This window comes from Sabethes cyaneus, chromosome 3 (assembly GCF_943734655.1).
Source record: "Sabethes cyaneus chromosome 3, idSabCyanKW18_F2, whole genome shotgun sequence".
NCBI lineage: Eukaryota > Metazoa > Arthropoda > Insecta > Diptera > Culicidae > Sabethes > Sabethes cyaneus.
Window position 1 is genome coordinate 14,511,942 of NC_071355.1, and position 21,313 is coordinate 14,533,254.

General features: G+C 40.8%; 1 protein-coding gene across 1 annotated transcript in view; it reads left to right on the top strand.

The window, feature by feature from the left end:
* Nucleotides 1–21,313, top strand: part of LOC128739299 (microtubule-associated protein futsch) — a 217,151-nt gene that overhangs the window by 179,087 nt on the left and 16,751 nt on the right. The window contains exons 4-5 of the mRNA XM_053834777.1: nt 12,257–12,638; nt 12,698–21,301. Coding sequence (XP_053690752.1) covers nt 12,257–12,638; nt 12,698–21,301 — 8,986 coding nt within the window. The remainder of the gene's footprint in view (nt 1–12,256; nt 12,639–12,697; nt 21,302–21,313) is intronic.

The window sequence follows — 21,313 nt, forward strand, 5'->3', positions numbered from 1 at the left end:
GTGTGTCACTTTGCTCGACTAGTTGACACTGTTGGTATTATATAAGTCACAAGCGAGACGAGACTGTCAGCAAATGACAAGTGAGTTTGCTTCGTTTTGGCCATGCAATATGCCGCTACCCGAGCAAGGTTTGACATCAAAAGTATATCAAAATTATTACATATTCTGCTGTTGATATGAACTAGAAATCATGTTTGTGTATCAAATTTTGTTTTCAATTTGCTCGTACATGACTGCCATAATAGGGTCCTCTATAACTAATAAAACCTAACCGGAAGGTTTCTTATTACTTCTTCATTCTAAAATAAGTTTATTATCTGGTGGATCTCCACTTCTGGTTCACACAGATTCTTTCATTTTTTTTGCGAATTCTCGTGTAACTTTTCAGAAGGTTGCAAGTAACTGCAACAAAGTGATTCTTTCCGTCTCTTCTCTCTTCCGCTTGTTACGGTGACTCAAATACCCTTTCCCTTGAATGCATCTGCTTTACATACATTGGTTGCAGGTTTTTTTTATGGGAGCCTGAACCACTGCGACCATTAGTTAGATCTATTGTGGTACATTCCGAGTTGCTGTTTGCATAACCAGTTCGTTCCATCACTATGCGTCAGAGTCAGGGGAAATGAATTTGCATTTCCCCCCAAGAAGGTATGACTTCCTTAATGAATTTCTCAGTACCGTAAAACGGGGTAACTTGCAACAGTTCTCAACTATGAGTGAAAGTAAAAATTTATCTGCAGCACATTTGAGGGCATTTAATTAATATGAAGTTATTAGGTCTAGAATGGAATAATTTCACATATTGAGAAAAAATATGCGATCGATATTGGTTGCTGTAGAAATCTTTTACTGGTGTGTTGCTAGTAACCCCTTCAACGGGGTAACTTGCAACAAGTAATATTTTTTTGGAAATTGAACGAATTTAATGATTTGTATGAGTTTCTTTTGACTTCAATATGCAAATGTTAATTCGACTGGCAATTTTCAATGCTTTTGCTATGAATATTCGCATAAATGTCCTATGTCATGTTGGCCAAAATAATTTATGACCGCGTAACGGAAATTACGAATTTAAGTTTTTATGTAATTCATGCAGTTGATATTCCGTGTCTGGATCCGATAGAGCTTCTTTAAGGACTATTCACAAATTACGTAACGCACTTATGGGAGCGGGAGTTGTGTAACAACGCATTCCACGTCGTATATTCATTATACAAAATCACGCCACAAAGTTAAAAATCATCGATATCTTGGTTACGTAATATATGAATGTTCATTACTTTACGAGTGATCGTAACTAGAAACTATCATATTGCAGGTCGATTTCTTTCAGTGAGATTATTTTATTTTCGGCCTCTTCTAGGAACATTGGGATATACTGAATCCCAAAAAAACTGGCAAATATCCTGAAATATCCGATTTACTGAAAGACCTTACACTCTTCAGCTGTGCTTTTAATAGTGCTTGATGCAAAATTAAATGATAACTTGCTTCGTGAAGTTAACGAAAAACAGTTTTGTACATCTACCAGCTGTTGAAAGTTACCCCGTTTCAGTACTTGTTCTACGAATAATGTGGTAACAAGTAGGATCAACAAAACTAGTCATCATAAATCAAATATTTTGTTTCCTTATTATTCACCTTTATATAAAAAATGCATGTTAGTCTTCTTTTATTTGAAGTGCTTGTGGGCAAAGCAAACCTTTTACAGAAGAAAAAATGGCAATAAATTTGACACCATGTTGTAAGATTTTTTAAAAATCACCAAAACAGCAGAAAATCAACATATCAATTTCTAAGGCTTCTTTGACCTGTTGTTAACAAGATTTAGAGATTGATAGAGATTAAAAATTGCAGTAACAGATCAAAAATACAATAAATTCGATGGATATTGCGTTGTTGCATGTTACCCCGCTGTTGCAAGTTACCCCGTTTGACGGTACCTTCCTAGTCAAGCAAATGTTTGTACAAGTTGATATCCCAAGTAACAATTTGGGTTTTATTACACTCTTATGATGGCATTTAAGACTAAAATTGGTCATGAAAACCGCCAAACCGCCTTCTGCTTGGAAGACTGTGGGCCACTGTCCCATTGGAATTGATATGTCGATTCCTGGTCCAGTAACCCCAGCTCCTGTAGATTCGCCAATTTTAGAACCATCGGTGTAAAACAGGAGTGGACCACCTTCTTCCCATAATCTGCGATCGATGTCGATTACTTTGAAGGGTATATCGAAGTTTATCCTAGTTTCCATCCAGTCTTCGTTCATGATTACCAGGGTGTTCAGTTGAAAATCTCGGAGGATTCGTAGGTGTCCATTGAGATCCCCATCTTGGAAATGTTTAACACTCCTAAGCCTAAGAGCACCTTTTGCTGCTTCAAGTTGTACGAATTGGTGCAACGGTAGAAGATATAAAAGAGCATCTAGAGCTTTGGAAGGTGTGCTGGTCATTGGTTGCAGGTTGCAGCTAGCTAATTTTTAGGAAAACTTGCGTTAACACGACAATTAGGCCATTCCAAATATTTAAAAAAGTTTTTGTCCCGCCGGTGTTGGGCCACTGAAGGGGGGGGCGAAAAAAAACAAAGAGAATTTTTTAAACGAGCAAAAAAATATGGATTTTAGGTATTTTTACTTAAAGTTTAAATGTGAAAACCAAATCTATTCTTGCTTTTAATAAATACGTTGTTATTTTTCATGCAAAAATTTACAAACATAAAGAAAAAAAACGAAAGAAAATTGTTTTGGTCGAGTTTCGGAAATTCCACTGTTTGAACTTCCATTTTTATTTCGTGCTAGAAGCGTTAACTCAACTCTTACACTCGTTTTTCGAGTTTTTCAGGCTATAGAGCCCACAGACAATTGATTTTATAGAAAAAAAATTAACTCATATCCTACAAATTATTTTTTTGCCCCCCGATTTTTCAAGTCAATTTTCAAGGGGGGGGGGGGCGTGACAAAAACTTTGAAAATGATTTGCAATGGCCTTATTTAATTTTTTCTCGCATGTTCTTCCGTTTTTTCACGAAATTTCCTATTTTTTATCGTAAATTCTTACAATTTTTTCTCGATTTCTTTCATTTTTTCTCGCAAAAACTCTCATTTTTAATCGCAAATTTTTCTTGACTATTCTTCATCTTTTTCTTTTTATCTTTATTTTTTACATTTTTATTAAAATTTCGTTAATTTTTTTCGTAATTTCTTTCATCTTCTTCTCGCGAGTTCTTTCATTTTTTCTTGTGAGTTCAGTCATTTTTAGTCGCAAATCTGATCTGATTTTTTCGTGAAATTTTCTCACCAATTCATTTGTTTTTTTTTTTTTTGCAACTTTTCCCTTTTTATCGCAATTTTGTTATTGTTGTCGCGATTGTTTTATTTTGTCAAGATTTTTTTTTGTTTTTTCTCGCGAACTCTTTCATGTTTCCTCGCGATTTCTTCCAGTTTCTCTCGCGATTGCTTTCATTTTTTTCTCGAGAATTCTTGTATTTCTTTCCGGGAATTTTTTGACCATTTCTTTCCTTTTTCTCTTGATTTTTTTCATTATTTCATTTTCATTTTTTCTCGTGAATATTTTCAGTTACTCTCGGCAATTCTTTCATTTTTTTCCATATTGCAGCGCATTTTTTTATTTTTCCTCGCGATGTTCTTTCAGTTGTACGCGTTAGTTCTTCCATTATTTATTGCGAATTTTGCTTGCTAATTCTTTCATTTTTCTCGCGATTTCGTTTTCATGTTTTGTGATTTCTTGCAGTTTTTCCCGTGGGTTCTCTCATTTTTTCTTGTTAATTCTTTAATTTTAATAATTTTGCTTTCTAGTTCTTTCATTTTTCTCGCGATTTTGTTTTCATTTTTTGCGATTTCTTTCACTTTTTCTCGTTAGGTCTTTCATTTTTTCTCGCTAATTCTTTCATTTTTTCCCCGATTTTTATAATTTTTTCTCGTGATGTCTTTCATTTATTCTTCATTATATCTTGCGATTTTTTCTATTTTTAGCACATTCTTTTCCTTTTTTGTCGCTTTATTCATTTTTTTTCACAATGTCTTTTATTTTTTCTCGCGATTTCTTTTAGCTTTTCTCGCAAGTGCATTCATTTTTACACGTGAATTCTTACATTTGTTTTCGCGAATTTTTTTTTGCCAATTCTTTAATTTTTCTCTTGATTTTTTTCCATTTTTTCTCGCGAATTCTTTCATTTTTTCCCGCGAGTTCTTCCGTTATTTATCGCGAGTTTTGCTTGCTAATTTTTTTAATTTTCTCGCATTTTCGTTTTCATTTTTTTGCGATTTCTTTCAATTTTCTCACGAGTTCTTTCATTTTTCTCGTGAGTTCTTTCATTTTTTCTCGCTAATTCTTAAATTTTTTCCCAAGTTTTATAATTTTTTCTCGTGATTACTTTCATTTATTCTTCATCTTGCGATTTTTCCATTATTATCGCAGTTTTTCTTTTTTTGTCGCTATTTTTTCATTTTTTCTTACAATGTCTTTCATTTTTTCTCGCGATTTTTTTCAGCTTTTTTCGCAAGTGCATTCATTTTTACTCGTGAATTCTTACATTTTGCTCGCGAATTTTTTTGCCAACTCTTTAATTTTTGTCTTGTTTTTTTTATTTTTTCTCGCGAATTCGTTCATTTTTTCTCGCGAGTTCTTCCGTTATTTATCGCGAGTTTGGCTTGCTATTTTTTTTATTTTTTCACGCAATTTTTGTTTTAATTTTTTTGCGATTTTTTTAAGTTTTCTCACGAGTGCTTTAATTTTTTCTCGCGAGTTCTTCCATTTTTCTCGTGAGTTCTTCCATTTTTTTCGTTAATTCTTTAATTTTTTTTCCGGATTTCTATAATTTTTTCTCGTGATTTCTTCCATTTCGACCATTGCAAATTATTTTTAGAGTTTTTGTCCCCCGCCCTTCGAAATTGGCTCTAAAAATCGGGGGGCAAAAAAAATTGTTAAATTTGAGTACAAATTTTTTGTATAAAATCAATCACCTGTGGGGTTTACAGCCTTAAGAACTCAAAAAAAGAGTACGGAGTGTTAACGCTTCTATAGCATGAAACTAAAGTGGAATAAAAATAATGTAATTTTCGAAAATCGGCAAAATTTTTTTTTTTGATTTTGACTCTATTTTGGAAGATTTTTGCATGAAAAAAAATATCGTATAGTAGGGTAAATGATTTTGAAATGGACCTAGTCGACTTCTGATCTTGAATGGACCTATTTTTAAATAAGAATTTTAGGATATACAGTGGTATTCCGATTATATCTACACCTGGTTTAATCTACACCCGAATTTAGGTACCCCCGATTTTGTCTACCATTTAGACCCGGTTTTATCTACCTTTTTTTAAATTGTCATTTCGGCATGAAAATTTGGAAGATTTCATGAATTTATGCATATTAGGGAATATTTCTCTGTATTTTATAGTTTACTATATGGCATCTGTGGTATGTAATTATACACAGACTGGGTCAAATACGCAAAGTAACTTCCATTTATTTTGTAACGCATATTTTTAACATTTCATAATGATCCTTTGTGACTTTCTATACTGTAACGCTAACGGGCACACCCCGTCTCCGCTAGAAACTATGGTTATCACCTTTCTTTCCAAAAAATTCTAATCTTTTGAACCATTGAACCGATTTTAATAATTTTATAACCAACTAAAAGGAATTTTAATGAGCTTTTCAGATAAAAAAAAAACAATAAACTGACGTTCAAAGTTTTTTATGATTGCAAAAACATTTTTTGTAGGAGCCTTGAAACTCTTAAAATCACTTAAAACATTTAAAATATTCGTTTTTGCCTTTTTACTATTTAAATATATAGCATAAAGGTATAGCAATCACTCGATAACCCGGAAATGGAAAGGTTTTATTTTTTCATTATACTTTCAATGGTAAGCTAGTTGTTTACATACCATATCAAAAAAACAGATATCTGACCTTTTTAGTTTTTCAGATACTCTTTTTTAAGAAATAAAGATGCGAAAATGCAGTGGACTCGCATTGCGTTTTATTTTAGAGACGCATTTCTTTGTCAAAAACCCCTTTTATTACAAGTAAAAAAAATCATGCGTCTCCATTGTACTCTCGATTCTTTATGAAAATTTTGAATTTCTTTGGTCTACACACCATGGAAACATAAAAAGTGAATGTTTTTAATGTTTTTGCGATAATAAAAAAAGTTTGGGCTTTAGTCCAATATTTTTTTTCTGAAACGCTCATTAAAATACTTTCCATTTGATATTAACATCATTGAAATCGGTTCAATGGATCAAAAGCTATGAATTTTCAAAGAAAAAAAAGTTAGAAAAAATGGTATCTTTTGGGACCACACTGACTCAGAAAAGAGAACCCTTAGTACCAAATAAAAATACGGATCTCAAATTTACTGCAAAGGAATAAGTACACAAAATTTGAATAAAATCGGAGCAATTTTGAATTTCTATATGTCTTTTTCATAATATTGTTGAGTTGACATGCATTATGGCTAATGGTTGATGTGAATAAAATGAGCTCTATGCGTAAAATTACGCTAAAATAATACATAATTGAATAAAATGATCAATATTAGCAATATTTTTTGTTCATTTAAATTATTTTGGAGCAATTTATTTTTCCCCAAATATGTGTAATTTCAATTTAGGTATTTAAAAGTTCAGTAAAACCAGTGAAATCTTCAAATTCCTTAAAAATGTTAACCCCCTTTTTTGATCTTGAATGGACCTAGTATTGATTTTAGAATGGACCTAGTTTTGCGCTCCGAGACATCACTGGCGGTAGCTATCATTGCCTACCACTAACGAACTCGTCGTTGTATATTCATTGAAACTGCTTGTTGTCACTATAGTATCTCCGTTTATAATTAATCTATAAGCACGGGATATTGAAAGTAGGCTTGATTTATAGCCTAAATAAAAACTTAATTATATTGATAAAACTAACTATCACTCATCCTTTTTCGTAGTTCTTCATAGTGTTTATACATTGTAGCCTCTAGTTTTGAAACTAAAAAGTCTTCCTAATTAGTTAGCTAACATATGTCATTTTATGCTTAAAACAATATAAACTTAATTTATTCTCAGTATTGTACAAAAATTTTATCATTGATTAAAAGATAAGATGGATCAAAAGATAAGAGGGATACTAACTGCCTTCTGTTAAGGGGGCATAGTACCTTTTCAGTTTTTTAAAACCTAAATTTTTTTATTGATTATTTCGAAAGATTAACATTTTGACCATATGTGTTTGAAGTCGTTTGCATGAATTCCAAATATTGACAAAGTTACAGCTATTTGTACCGCGCATGTCTGGAGCGATTAAACAACGAGTAAAAACTTCAACGTCGTTTTTCTCGAAACCAGGTTTTGAAAGTCGGTACCATAAATATCTCAAGAACGGCTCAAGCAATTCTTATGATTCTTTTTTTGTTTGAAAGCCAACAAAATTATCTAGTGTTTGACCCATCCTTTTCTTGATATTGTAATTTTTGAATTTTTAGAAATGTTTAAAGTCAATTTTTTCGCTTAAAAACCATACTTTTATGTTTCAATGTCCGCCATTTTGTTATGTGTTCGAATTCTAAAAACGGATGGATCAAACACGAGATAATTTAATGTTCTTTCGTGTCGTTTTGGAATTTTTCAATTCGGATAAGCTCCCCAGCGCCAATCCATGGTACCGCAATTCATGGTTTTTTTGAACGACTATCTTCAAGGAGCCGTAGGGGCAAGGGTAAGAGGTTCCCTTATGAAAACAAAATTGCAAATATTAGTATAAAATGCAATGTTTCGAATGCAAAAAACCCGATTCAATTTGCCTTTCGCGTTATCGAGAAAAAATTATTTGAAATTAGGCAAAAAATATGGTGTAAAAGGTACTATGCCCCTTAAAAAAGAGCTATTTTTGCTTCATTTGCATTTAGCACAAAACCAGTTACACTTAAATTTTTCAATTGGATTTTACGTATTTGTTTTAGCACGAAGCAAAAGTGTAATCTATATAATCTATATAAGTAATCTATATAAGTAGAGCAAAATTTTCCCAATTTGTTCGCCCTATGTAAAAAAAATTCCCAAATTATGCTAAACGGGACAATTCTTGTATCATTAAAAGTAATGCACAGAAGAATGAAACAAGTTATTTGAGAATACAATTCTGATGATTTATATATAGCTTTATTGTATAGGAAACTCTAATATTGGAACTTCGAATTGAGTTACGAAGCTAATATTCCAAACTCTATTTCAAGTGGTTATCCCTGCTTAACTATCTACAGGCAACATCGTAAAAATGGTTTGAATCAAAATTTTTTTCATGGACAAATAACGTCCTGTATTTTCCATATAAATACAGCAAAAAGTTTTGCTGTAAGTTTAAGTTTTGACAAAACTCAGATGAGAAATAGTTTAAACACGTTAATCAAGCATATACCAAAGCTTCAAAACACCTTTAGCGCGCTGACCGAAAACCCTAAGGCCAATAAAATTCAACCGGACAATGCAACCGGACTAACGTTGTACTACGTCATCCGTGGTCGTATCTTATACACAACCCCTCTGATTTTTTTCTTGGGGGATGTAAAGTTTTCTTTAAGCACCTCTCCCCTCTGACTTGTGACAAAATTAATACCTCCTTGTCCACCGAAATTGAGTGACTCTGAGATCTAAAATATTCATTTTTGAAACTTCCTATTTTCTATCTGGTACAGTTCTTCATCGACTATCATTTAAAATTAAAACCTAGTATCTAAGCTTACCTTTAAACCTAGTAGAATTACCAAGTCTAATTTTTTCAAGCACCATTTACAGTATGATTTCGAATTTGACAACAAATGCGTGTCGCCTATGTTGCCAAAATCGAAACCGTGGCAAAATCTAGACCATTTTTCAACTGAAAAAATTGCATATAAATGTGTCAAAAATTGAATAATTACCACTAATTAACGAATTTTTCACGATTGCAACGGTTTTATATTCAAAATGTTCGACAGGGGCTGTCGCAAACCTTTAGATGCTTTGCAGTAAGACGTAGTCCTACGTCAGTAAAAGTCTGACCTTTCGAAATATGTATTCACTAAATAAAAGCTCGAACCCCACTGTACTTGATAAACTACGTTTAATACAAGTTATATTACATATTTTTAATGAATGGTTTAAATTTTTGAAACTAATAGGCGACATAATTTTCTTATGACGTGGAAATCGTTTCAATCATATCTGAGCAACAGGTAATAATAAATTCCCAATATACAAATGTCACACACAGATACATACACAACGCATATCAAGTCACTGAAACATTGTTCAATTGTTGGGCTGACATAAAAACAAGATCCTCGGTGACTGTGACCGATTTCAAATTTTTCAACCGACTTTCATACCTTTCTAACAGAGTATAAGAAAGGTAAAAGCTGTTCAACCTTGTGTCCTATTAATAAATAACAGAAGTATAGTTGTACTATTAAAAAAAAAATCTTTGTTATTATTTTGTTCATTTACATGGAAGAAACTATGACAATCCTAATTTAGGTCCATTTTAAAATCAAAAATAGGTCCAATTCAAGATCATGTTGGGTCCATTCAAGATCAAAAAAAGGCTTTGGCAAAAAACGATATATTTAATAAAAGTTTCATCAATTATACATTTTTAAAGTACTGATAATGTAGAAAAAAGGTGGTACTTTCCAACAAATAGTAACATCACCACATATTATTTATAAATGACGAGTAAATTGAGCAGGAGTACGAGTGGTGGTGTTAAAAAGCGCTAAATAGGTCCATTCAAGATCAATTACCCTATATGAAAAGCAAGAACAGATTCGGGTTTCACGGTTAAACTTTAAGTAAAAATTCCTAAATATTTTATTTTTTTTTTGCGTGATTAAAAAAATCTGTTGTCCAGCATCGGAAGGACAAAAACTTTAAAAAATATTTGTAATGGCCTTATTCTTCATTATGTCTTGCGATTTTTTCCATTTTTATCGCAATTTTTTTCTGTTTTGTCGCTATTTTTTCATTTTTTCTCACGATTTCTTTCAGCTTTTCTCGCAAGTGCTTTCATTTTTCCTCGTGAATTCTTACATTTTTTCTCGCGAATTTTTTTCCCAATTCTTTAAATTTTCTCCAGATTCTTTCCATTTTTTCTCGCGAGTTCTTGCATTTTTTCTTGCTAATTTTTTAATTTTTTATTGCGATTTTTGTCCATTATTATCGCATGTTTTCCTTTTTTCGTCGCGTTGGTTTTCATTTTTTTTTTCGCAATTTCTTTCAGTTTTTCTGACGAATGCTTTCATTGTTCCTCGGGAATTCTTGCATGCTAATTCTTTCATTTTTTTCTCGCGATTTCTTTAAGTTTTTCTTACAAGCTCTTTCATCATCTTTCAGCTTCTCGTAAATTCCTCCATTTTTCTCGTCAATTCTTTCATTTATTCTCCAGTTTTTCATCATTTTTGGTCGTAAATTCTTGCAGTTTTTTCGCCAATTCTTTCATTTGTCTGCTTTTTTTTATTTATTTCTTCTCTTGATTTCTGTTTCTCGTAATTTCTTTTCCGTTTTCACGAGATTTCTTTCATTTTTCTTCACGAATCCTGTTACTGTCTCTGTCTCTCACACTCACACTCTCTCACGCATACTATCACTCACTCCGTCATTCTTTCTCCTCCACTCTCTCACTCCCTTTTTATCAATCACTCTTTCCTCTTTTTATTTTTTCCGCTTCTTTGTCGCTCTTTCAATTTTTCAATATGAGCGACAATATACTCTCTCCGAACCGAAAAAAAAAATTCTTTTCAGTTCTTTACAAAATTCATATCCATACCTGGCGCGTTCTCTCACACTTTCTCGCAGATTTGTTTAGTTTTTCTTGGAAATTCTTGCATTGTCTTGTTCTCTTTCGCACATTCTTTCATTTCTAGCAAAATCGTTCATGTTGTTTTAGGAAAATGTTTAATATTTTTGTAGATTTTTGTAGAATCTCGTGAATCGCTTTATTTTTTGTCGCCAATTTCTTCATATTTTCTTGCGAAATTCGTTCATTATTTCTCGCGAATTCTTTCTCTCCTTTTCTCTCACACAAACACCACACATGCGCACACACATACACACTTTTCCCCTTGTTTCCCCTCTCTCTTTCATACTGTTTGCCACATTTTCCGTCTTATTCTTTCGCTCTTATTTTTTCTGTCTCTCATGTTTTTCTGACCTTCATCTTTATCCTTCATTTTTTTACTTTGTTCATTTCCCTCACACATTTCTCGCTCCAATTTTCACTCCGTCTCTCTACTTTTTATATTTCCGTCTCACACATCTATTTTCTCTTTCATTCCCTTCTGTCTCTCATTTTTTTTCTTTTTTCATGTATTTCTTATATATCACATTTGTCTCCTTTCTTTCTTTGTAATTCTGTCCCTTCTAAAATCGATTTTCAACGTTGAAAATTCCTATGCCCCCTTAAGACATATTTATAAAGGGAATCAAAATAAAATTTACTCAAAATAAAAAAATTTCCTTGCAATTGTAAAGTACGTCAAACTTTAATAAACATTTGGTTCTCAACCTAAACATTTTAATCGTTTGTTTGAGAAATCCCACAAGCGCTATTCGACATGAGTCAATTTCACATAATACATTTTTTAGCATATGCTCCTCCCAAAATTCCAAACAAAGTTAGTTCTACAAACCGCTTTTAATTGGGGTTGGAAATATTACGCAAAAAAAAACTTTAACATTCCGTTCGACAAGAGCTACAAATGCTACCACCTGGAATTTCGCCAGGGGGAGAATTCGAAAAGCTCGACCACCATTAAAGGTTGTGTGTACAGCACTCGGATCGTCTGCGATGGAAGGTACTCCGAGAGCAACATCATTCAAGTGTACTGTAACCAGTGCGATCATCAGGATGGTTGCAATGCCGGTGGTCCGTACTTTAACTCCGGTGGATCGATCTACAGTTTCAATCTGAAGTTACTCGGTTCAATCCTAACTCCCTTGGTTGCTTGTTACATGCTGAACCGGATTCATCTTATCGGCTGAAGCTCCCAACCTGCATTAACGTGGGTGTTTCCGTTAATTTAATTTCATATACAAATAAAAATATAGTTTGCCATATAGCAAGATACATAATCTGAACTTGTCACTCATTTAGTAAAGCTATTTGTTTGTTGAAAAAATCCGAAAATACGCTCATTGTCGAGCTAAGTTTCGCAAATAGGTTTGCGTTAGATAAGTCAATTTTAAACTTTTCTTTTCCTCTTTTCCAGGATGGCACCTTCTCGGTGGTCGACTTCATGGAGGCCTTCCAGGAGCACGAAGTCCAGCGGGTTCTGCGCGCCTACCCGGACACCATCACGATGGACGTCCACTGCGCTCCGGTCGGCAACTGGGGCGCGATTCAGGACAAGAGCTTTGCCCGGCTCTGCCGCATCCGGCTGAATCCGGTCGATGTGCTGAGTTCGGGCAGCGACAAACTGAGCGCATTCGTGGACTACCTAGCGGGGATGATCGTACCGACGGAAATTTCCGAACTGCTGGAAAGCTCCGACGTGGTCGGCAACATCCGCTTCAGTCATCCGACGTTGTATGTCTTTCCCGGCGGGCAAGGAGACGCGGCACTGTTCGGAATCAATGGATTCAATATGTTGGGTAAGTTTCAATCAGTTGAACGTAAAAGAAGGCAAAGTTAATAATCTACTTCGTTTCAGTTGACGGCGGTTTCAGCAGAAAATCTTGCTTCTGGGATTTTGTGCGCCATTTGGACCGGCTGGACGCCGTTTTGATGACCCGTATCAACAATACCAACATCAAAGGTATTTCGGCGGTTGTCGAGCGCAAAAATGAAGCTCATGTCTATCCTCAAATTGGGCACTTCTTTTGCAACATTCCCGAGCGCAAAAGTCTGCTAAGTCCTGATGGCGATAAGGATCGTGACCCGTTGCTAGTGGATCTGATCGAAGAAGGTCACCAGATTGTGACCAACCTAAAATCGTTGAATCTAAAAGCACAAAACTGCTACCGAGATACTGAACCGATCAATCTGTACCATAAGGTCGGCCATGGCACTCTGGATATGTACGTAATTAGTCCGGCTAAAGACTCGAAAGAAGTAAAGGAATTCCTCGCCAAGTGGCATGCTGCTGAGCCGAAACTTTTCACACCAAAGGAGTCCAAAGAATTTACATTCCCCATCCAGAACATCATTTCCATTTGCGCCCTCCTGGTTTGGACACCGGCCAATCCAGAGGACAACATTACCAGGATACTCTTCCCCGGTTCCGCACCGGAATATAAAATCCTCGAAGGGTTGGAAAAAATGAAAAACGTCGAATTCATGCGCCATCCATTGTGCACCGTCAAATCAATTGCGCCCAGCCTTTCGACGCAAACGATCACCAAGAAATCCCTCAAGTCGTCATCGATCGACAAGATCATGCCCGAGCCAATCCTTCCGTCCAAGGTACTGAAGCCATCGGAGAAGGACAACAAGCTGATCGACAACAAGATGAAAATGATCGACAACAAGCTGGCCGACGCCGCCAAAAGTTCCTCGGAAATCATCGACAGCTCCGGCGACGAGGCCAAGCTGGAAAAGCACGTAACAAAATCATCGATGGCCACCTTCGCGGCCGCCAAGGTCGACGCCGGCAAACTCAAATCAGCCAAAGTCAAATCACTGGATTCAGCGAAAAAAATCGACAACAAACTGATCGAATCAAGCAAAAAGATCGATTTCGACGAAAAGAAAGACTCAACCTCCGATGGCGGTTCGGATAAGGATGACACAGAAAAGAAGCCCGAAGAGGATAAAGAAAAGAAGGAAGACGAATCGGCGGAAACGAAAAAAGAGGAATCGCCTTCGGCGAAAGAGGAGAACAAAACCGTCAAGAAACCCGGCGAACGGGTGAGCCGACCGGCCACGGCTCGCTCTCGCATCGACACCAAACCACCACCCAAAGTGACTAAAACTATCAAGAAGAAAGACGAAACCACCAAATCTTCTCCGACGACGCCGAAAAAGGTGGTCGAACCCAAGCTAACCAACGGCGTATCGGAGAAGAAAGACGACGAACCGAAAAAAGCAACTGCACCACCCAAAACGACAAAACCCGTCGCTACCAAGCCGGGAAAAACTAGCCCGAAAAGCACTCCAGCTAAGAGCGCCAAAGACGCCAACAACCGCAAGGTACTCGAAGCCCGACAGCGTCCCCTCGCTAAGGCTCCGGTCAAGAAAGAACCCGCTGCTGCTGCGGAAAAGAAGGAATCTCCTCCGAAAGTTGAACGCAAACCTATATCACGCCGACCTAAGGCGGTTGCTCCGGGTCACCCCGTTGGAGGCAGCCCGGTGAAAGCCAAGAAAGTACTAAAGTCCGAAAAGGATGCCGTCATTCGAAAGGCCAAGCTGGACAAGAACGGTACCACCGACTCTAGCCTGGTATCCACTCCAAGCGCCGATGAAGCTGGCGTGGCCGTTCAGAAGCGCATCATCGACCCAACGGCTTCAGCAAATGGTTCCGTCGAAGGTGCCCCCGAAGATCCAATGCACCAACAACATTTGGCGGAATTGAAGGAAGAACAAGATGCCGTTCGCGAAATTGAGGCAGTATTTAAGCGAGATTCGGAGAAGGCAAAACGTCACGAACTACTTTCGGAACATCGGGAGATACAGGACAGTGCAACCGAACCGGAAGAAGAGGAAGAGTACCTCATCATTGAGAAGGAAGAACAGTACACGGAGGACTCGATCAACGAGCCGGAAAGCAGCGCGACTAAGGAGGAGGAAATTCAAAAGCATCAACGCGATTCGGAAGAATCGGAAAAGCGAAAACGTGACAGCTTGGATGCGGAGCAGGAGGAGAAAACCGACCTAGCAAAGGCCGAAGGTGAAACAGCAACCGTCATTGAAGTCGTCGAAGGACAGGACAAGGAAGAAGCTGCCGAAGAAGATGCAGCAGAAACTAAACCGGAGGACAAGGAAGTCATCGTAGAAAAGGAAGCTGTCGAGAAGGTGAAGGAAGAACCGGAAGCAGCTGAAAAGTTGTCTCCAAAGCACAAGCAAGATCTGGAAGAGGAAGTCCAGGACATCATCGCGTCCGCGAAAGAGATTGCCAAATCTAAAATGGAAACATCAATGGATGGGCTGAAAACGGAAGAAATTTCCTCCTTCAGTCCGGACGAAAAAATCAGCAGCACCAAAAAAACCAGCGACACTCGCGATGAAAACGAACCGGAACCAGCTCCGAAGGAGCTAATCGGTGCCCCACAGGAAAGCCATCACGAGGAACGAGTTTCGGCAACGGGAGAATCCGGTGCAACTACCACGGCTCCGACATTGCCGGAGGACGAAAGAATTCCACTGGATGAAATCAAGGAAGATTTGGTAATCGAGGAAAAGCACGTCAAGGAGGAAACCAAAGAAGTCGAAGTGGCTCCCCCACTTCCTACCGTTTACGAACCACTGGAGAGGCCAACCCCGGCCAAGATGCATTTCAGTGCCCAGCAGGCTCACATGCGCGATGTGGTTAAGACACCGGACGAGGTCGCAGACCTCCCGGTGCACGAAGAAGCGGACTTCGAGGAGTACAGCGAGGACAAGGACAAGGAAGCCGAGAAGGAACGCGACACCAAAGACAAAACACCGGCAACGGAAGCGGCGGCACAAAAGAAGCAGACTGAAGCGAAGCAACCGGAAAAGACTGACAAAGTAGTAGTAGATAAGTCGGCAGAAAGTGATAAACAATGTGATACGGTGAAGGATGTACAGGAAGAAGTTCAGGAAGTGATCGAAAAGATGGAAATTGACACCAAACTGGACAAGCCGCCGAAACTGGAGACACAAACTTCCCCGGCAAAGGATAAACTGGACGAAGCAGCCGTGCTGAAGGATTTGGAATCGCAAATAATTCCAACCGAAAAGGAAGAGGTGAAGGAAAAGGTGGAATCGGTGGCGACGGCGGCTAAGGAAGCGGAGAAACCAGCGGAACCGGCGGAACCGGCCGAACCCGAAGCACCAGAAGTGGACGACGAAGAGGACAAAAAGTCCGTCCACGAAGATGTGATCGTTCCAACTAAGGTCGAGCCAAAAGTACCCGTTCCTGCTGAACCGTCAGTACTTGATGACATCTGGCAAGCGCCAGCCAAGGCCGAGGAGAAACTGGAAGAACTGAAGCATATCATTGACGATAAGGCGAAAGAAACCACTTCCGACCTGGTGGCTCTGAAGGATGAAATGGACCAGGAATTGGTGGATCGCAAAGAACAAATAGCGGAAACCGTTAAGACGGAGATTGCAGAAGCTGATAAGAAGGTCAAAGAATCGGTTGCTGAATTGGGCAAGGAAGCCGAGAAAGTAGCACTTGCAGCAGCTGACGAGGTAGTGAAGGATGTGGCTGCCAAGATGGAGGGTGTTGGCGAAGAATTGCAATCCAAGGCTCAGCAGGCGGACGAAAAACTTGCCGCCGGTGTAGAGGCAATTAAAAGCGATGTGGAACAAGTGGCAGCCAAGGCGGATCAAGTTTTGGACGCGATTGCTACCGAGAAGAAGGAACTCGAAACACTGGCCAAAGAAATTAAGGAGGAAGTTTCGGGAAAACTTGAAGAAACCAAGAAGCAACTGGATATTGAGTTGAACAAAGCAGCGGAACAGGTGCAAGAGCAAGCGAAATCGGGAATTAGTTCGTTCTTTGGTGGAATCACCGACGGTATCAAGGCAGGAATTGAAAAGATTGCCGATAAGGTGGAAACGAAAATTAAAGATAAAACCGAACAGGTTGAGGAGAAGTTACAGCAAGTCGGCGACAAAATCGATGAGTTGAAGGGCAAGGAAGTGGTTGAAGAAGTTTGTCAGAAGAAGGAGGAAGGTAAGGTAAGAAGTTTCACTCAAGAACTCCGTGAGACTCACATTACCACGTTGGATTCCCCGATCGGGGATGGAGACAAAACGGTTGAAATGAAAGCGGCAATTAAAATACCGCAAAACATTGACGAAGATAAGGAGCTGGAAGAGATTGAAGATGCAAAGCAGGCAGCCGCAGCAGGATCTTTCGTGATTGAAGAAGTGAAATATTCCAATTTCGAGGAAGCCAACCTGCGTGACATCAAGGAAGAGGAAGAGGAGGATCGTGTTTCACCACCACAAAAGGATGATAAGAAGCCAGTTTCTCCAAGATTAGAGCCGCTGATACAGCCACCCCGATCGAGAACACCCGAGGACGTTGCGAAGATAGTGGCCAACGTTGCGGAGGTGCTTAAATCGGACAAAGATTTGGAGGAGATTATTCCAGGTTTCGACCCGCAGGAGTTGGAGCGTAAGCTAAGTCAAGGCGCTCCTCGTGAAGAAGATGTCAGTACCGTCCAGCGAATGCTGGTCACGACTAGCAGTGAGGATGGCGGCGAAGAAATCGACATATGCCCAGCCGGTACTATTACTTTCTCGAAGTCGACAACACCAGAGCCAACAATTTCCGGAAAAGCAACCCCTGAGATTCGCGTTGACGAAGAAGAAAGTGTACCGGAGAAGAAAGCGGACGAAAAAGCAGACAAACCTCAACTGCCCGAAGTAAAGCCAGCGGAGAAGGCAAGTCCGCCTTCGTCTGGAAAGTCATCTCCCGATCTTAAAACGTCACCAACTTCAATTGAGGAAAAAGAGAAACACGAACTGCCGGAAAAGGTGGTTGCAGATGTGAAGAAAACACCCGAAAAGGTAGCGGCTGAGCGGAAAGAGTCACTTTCGGATCAGTTTGACCGTATTGACGATTCAAGACGTGAGTCCGCAATCAGTACGTTTAGCGAGCGTGATTACACGAAGGACGAAAGCTCTATCGTTGATGAAAGAGACTCCTCGCGCGCTCATTCGATTTCCAGCCATATAAGTGAGCTGAACGAAGATGAAGCCGAGCCTAAGGCAACCGACGAAAAACAGCAAACGGCCGCTCCTGGCGATACGGCGAAAGTGGAAACCAAGAAGAGCGAGGAACTGTCTAGTCCGGAATCCGTCACCAGCCAGAAGACAGTATCGGAAAAATCGGTAGCAGATAAAACCGAAGCACCAGCAAAGGACGTGAAAGCAGATTCGACGCTGGATCAAGTTGCTGAAAAAGCTGAACCCGCTAGTAGTGAAAAACCTGCTGAGTCCGAAAAGCAGAAAGATTCATCCAGACCTGAGTCTGCAGCTAGTCATACCAGTGAAAAAGCTCCCTCGGAGAAGTCACCAGCAGCGGAAGCTTCCCGGCCAGAATCGGCCGCTAGTCATGTAAGCGAAAAAGCCCCGTCAGATGGCAAGCAGGAACCGAAGGAAGCCTCCCGGCCAGAGTCGGCAGCATCGGCTGTCAGCGCCGAGAAACCGGAAGAGAAATCGAAGACACCGCCACAGGAGTCGAAGGACGTCTCTAGACCGGAGTCTGTTGCGTCGCATGTTGGTGAGAAAGAACCGGCGTCCGAGAAGCCTGAAACAAAGGAGGCTTCACGACCGGAATCAGCCGCTTCGCATGTCAGTGAGAAAGCACCTTCGGAGAAGGTTGAAGCGAAAGAAGCTTCCCGACCGGAGTCAGTCGCTTCGCATGTCAGTGAGAAAGCATCACCCGAGAAGGCTGAAACAAAGGAAGCTGCTCGACCGGAGTCAGTGGCGTCTCATGTTAGTGAGAAAGCGCCTTCGGAGAAGGCAGAAGCAAAAGAAGCTTCTCGACCAGAGTCCGCAGTGTCACATGTCAGTGAGAAAGCACCTTCGGAGAAGGCCGAGGAAAAGGCAGCTTCTCGGCCGGAGTCAGCCGCGTCGCATGTCAGTGAGAAAGCACCCTCGGAGAAAGCAGAAGTGAAGGAGGCATCTAGACCAGAGTCTGCAGCGTCGCACGTCAGCGAGAAAGCATCGCCCGAGAAGGCCGAGACAAAGGAAGCTTCTCGACCAGAATCTGCTGCGTCGCACGTCAGCGAGAAAGCGCCTTCGGAGAAGGCTGAACCAAAGGAAGCTTCTCGACCAGAATCTGCTGCGTCGCACGTCAGCGAGAAAGCGCCTTCGGAGAAGGCTGAACCAAAGGATGCTTCCCGACCGGAGTCAGCGGCAAGTGAAACAGCCCAACCGGAGAAGCTAGAAGTGAAAGAAACTTCACGACCGGAATCAGCAACGTCGGCCGTCAGTGACAAATCTCCTTCTGATAAAGTTGAAGTTAAAACAGAGGCGAAAGAGGCTTCCCGTCCGGAATCTGCCGCCTCGCATGTCAGCGAGAAGGCGACTTCTCAAAAGTCTGATGAGAAGCCGACCGCAGATCAGGAGCCTTCCCGAGCAGAATCCGCGGCATCACATGTCAGCGATAAGCTGGAACCAAAAGTTGAATCCAAAGAGGAGGCGGATGCGGCAGATATTTCCTCTCGCCCAACTTCTGCGGCGTCACATGTAAGCGAGAAGGTTCCATCGGACAAATCTGGGGATAAATCTCCAGCCAAAGAAGCTTCTCGCCCTGAATCGGTCGCGTCTCATGTTAGCGAGAAGCTTGAAGCGGAGAAACCAGGCGAGAAAACAGCCACAGACAAGGAAGCTTCCCGGCCAGAATCTGCTGCATCTCATGTGAGTGAAAAGGCTGGGTCCGAAAAACCGGAAGATAAGTCCCCGGTCAAAGAGGCTTCTCGCCCAGAATCGGCCGTCTCCCATGTCAGTGAAAAGCTTGAAGCAGAGAAAGCGGAAGACAAACCATCTCGACCAGAGTCTGCCGCATCGCACGTGAGTGAAAAAGACGCTACTCCAAAATCCGACGACAAACAGGACGCTTCCCGTCCGGAGTCAGCCGCTTCACATGTGAGTGAGGCCAAACTCGAAGAGAAACGTGAATCCGTGGCCAGTCTAGCCGATCAAAAGGCAGTTTCGAAGCCGGCTGCAGATGAAAAACTATCTGAACCTCCGAAGGATGCTTCCAGACCTACATCCGCTGCCAGTGATAAGTCGATGGAGGAAAAACCGAAAACGGAAGAAGTTAAACCAGCCGGGCAAGTGGAAACAGCGTCCGCACCTGAGTCGGCTCCAGCCGCCAGTCAAGAGGAAGGCGACAAATCAGTCTCAGCTAAAGATGAAAAGAAAGAAGCCGATCGACCAGAATCAGCAGCCAGTAAGGCCAGCGAAGAGAAGCAAGCATCTCGACCGGAATCAGCCGCTAGTCATGTTAGTGACAAAAAGGTTGAAGAATCTACAAAAGTTAGCCCCGCGGAAGATAAATCCGTTGACAAAGCCGAATCGCGAGCGGAGTCGGTGGCCAGCCATGTTAGCGAGAAGAGCGACGAAAAGCAACCAAGTGAGAAGGCTGATGCTGGCAAACCGGAACCAAAAGAGGACGCTAAGGAAACATCTCGTCCGGAATCTACCGCCAGTCACGTAAGTGACAAGGAACAACCCAAGGACTCCGAACCGGCTGCCGCTAAAACCGCCGAGGCGGAAACATCCAGACCTGAATCGGCTGCCAGCCATGCAACTGACGCTAGTAAAAAAGACGAAAAAGCTCTCTCTCGGCCGGAGTCCGCAGCGAGCCACGTAAGTGACAAATCTCCCGAAATCAAACAAGCCGAGGAAGCTTCCGCTCCGGCGAAGGACGAACCTCCAAAGGAAGCTGCGAAACCTACTGAAAAGACCCCTTCAGCAGCCGAATCCGAGAAAGCGCCATCCAGACCGGAGTCAGCGGCCAGTCACATCAGCACCAAGACTCAGGAGAGCGCCAAGGATGAGAAGGAAACTTCCCGGCCCGTATCCGTCGCTAGTCAGAAGAGTGAAAAAATCCCATCAGCAGACGCAGAGCCAGCTCAAGCCATCGTCAACGGTGACTACTCTCGTCCGGAGTCGCCAGCCAGCTGTTCCAGTGACAAAGCCATTCCGGCGAAAGAACCTGAACCTAAGGTAGCCGAGAAGGATCTAGCCCGACAGGACTCTACAGCTAGCTATCACGGGGAACCAATTCCAGACGAAAAATCTTTCTCCCGTCCGGAATCACCAGCCAGTTGCGGCGAGGATCAGAAAGAAACCGCAGAAGAAGCTGGAAAACCAACGGAAGACACGGCGAAAGAATCTCAGGAAAGCAAGAAAGACGCACCTGCTGTCCAGGAAGAAAAGCCCAAAGAAGAAGATAAGGACTTCTCGCGCCCGGAATCGCCGGCAAGTTGTGGCGATGCCAAGGACGTCCCCGTTGCAACCACCGAATCAACCGTTCCGGAGAAGGATCTAGCTAGGAAAGACTCCAACGCTAGCTATCACGGTGAAGAAATTCCCGGTGAGAAGACCTTCTCACGTCCAGACTCGCCCGCGAGTTGCGCGGAAGACGACGCCAAGCCCGCTTCCCGTCCAGAGTCGG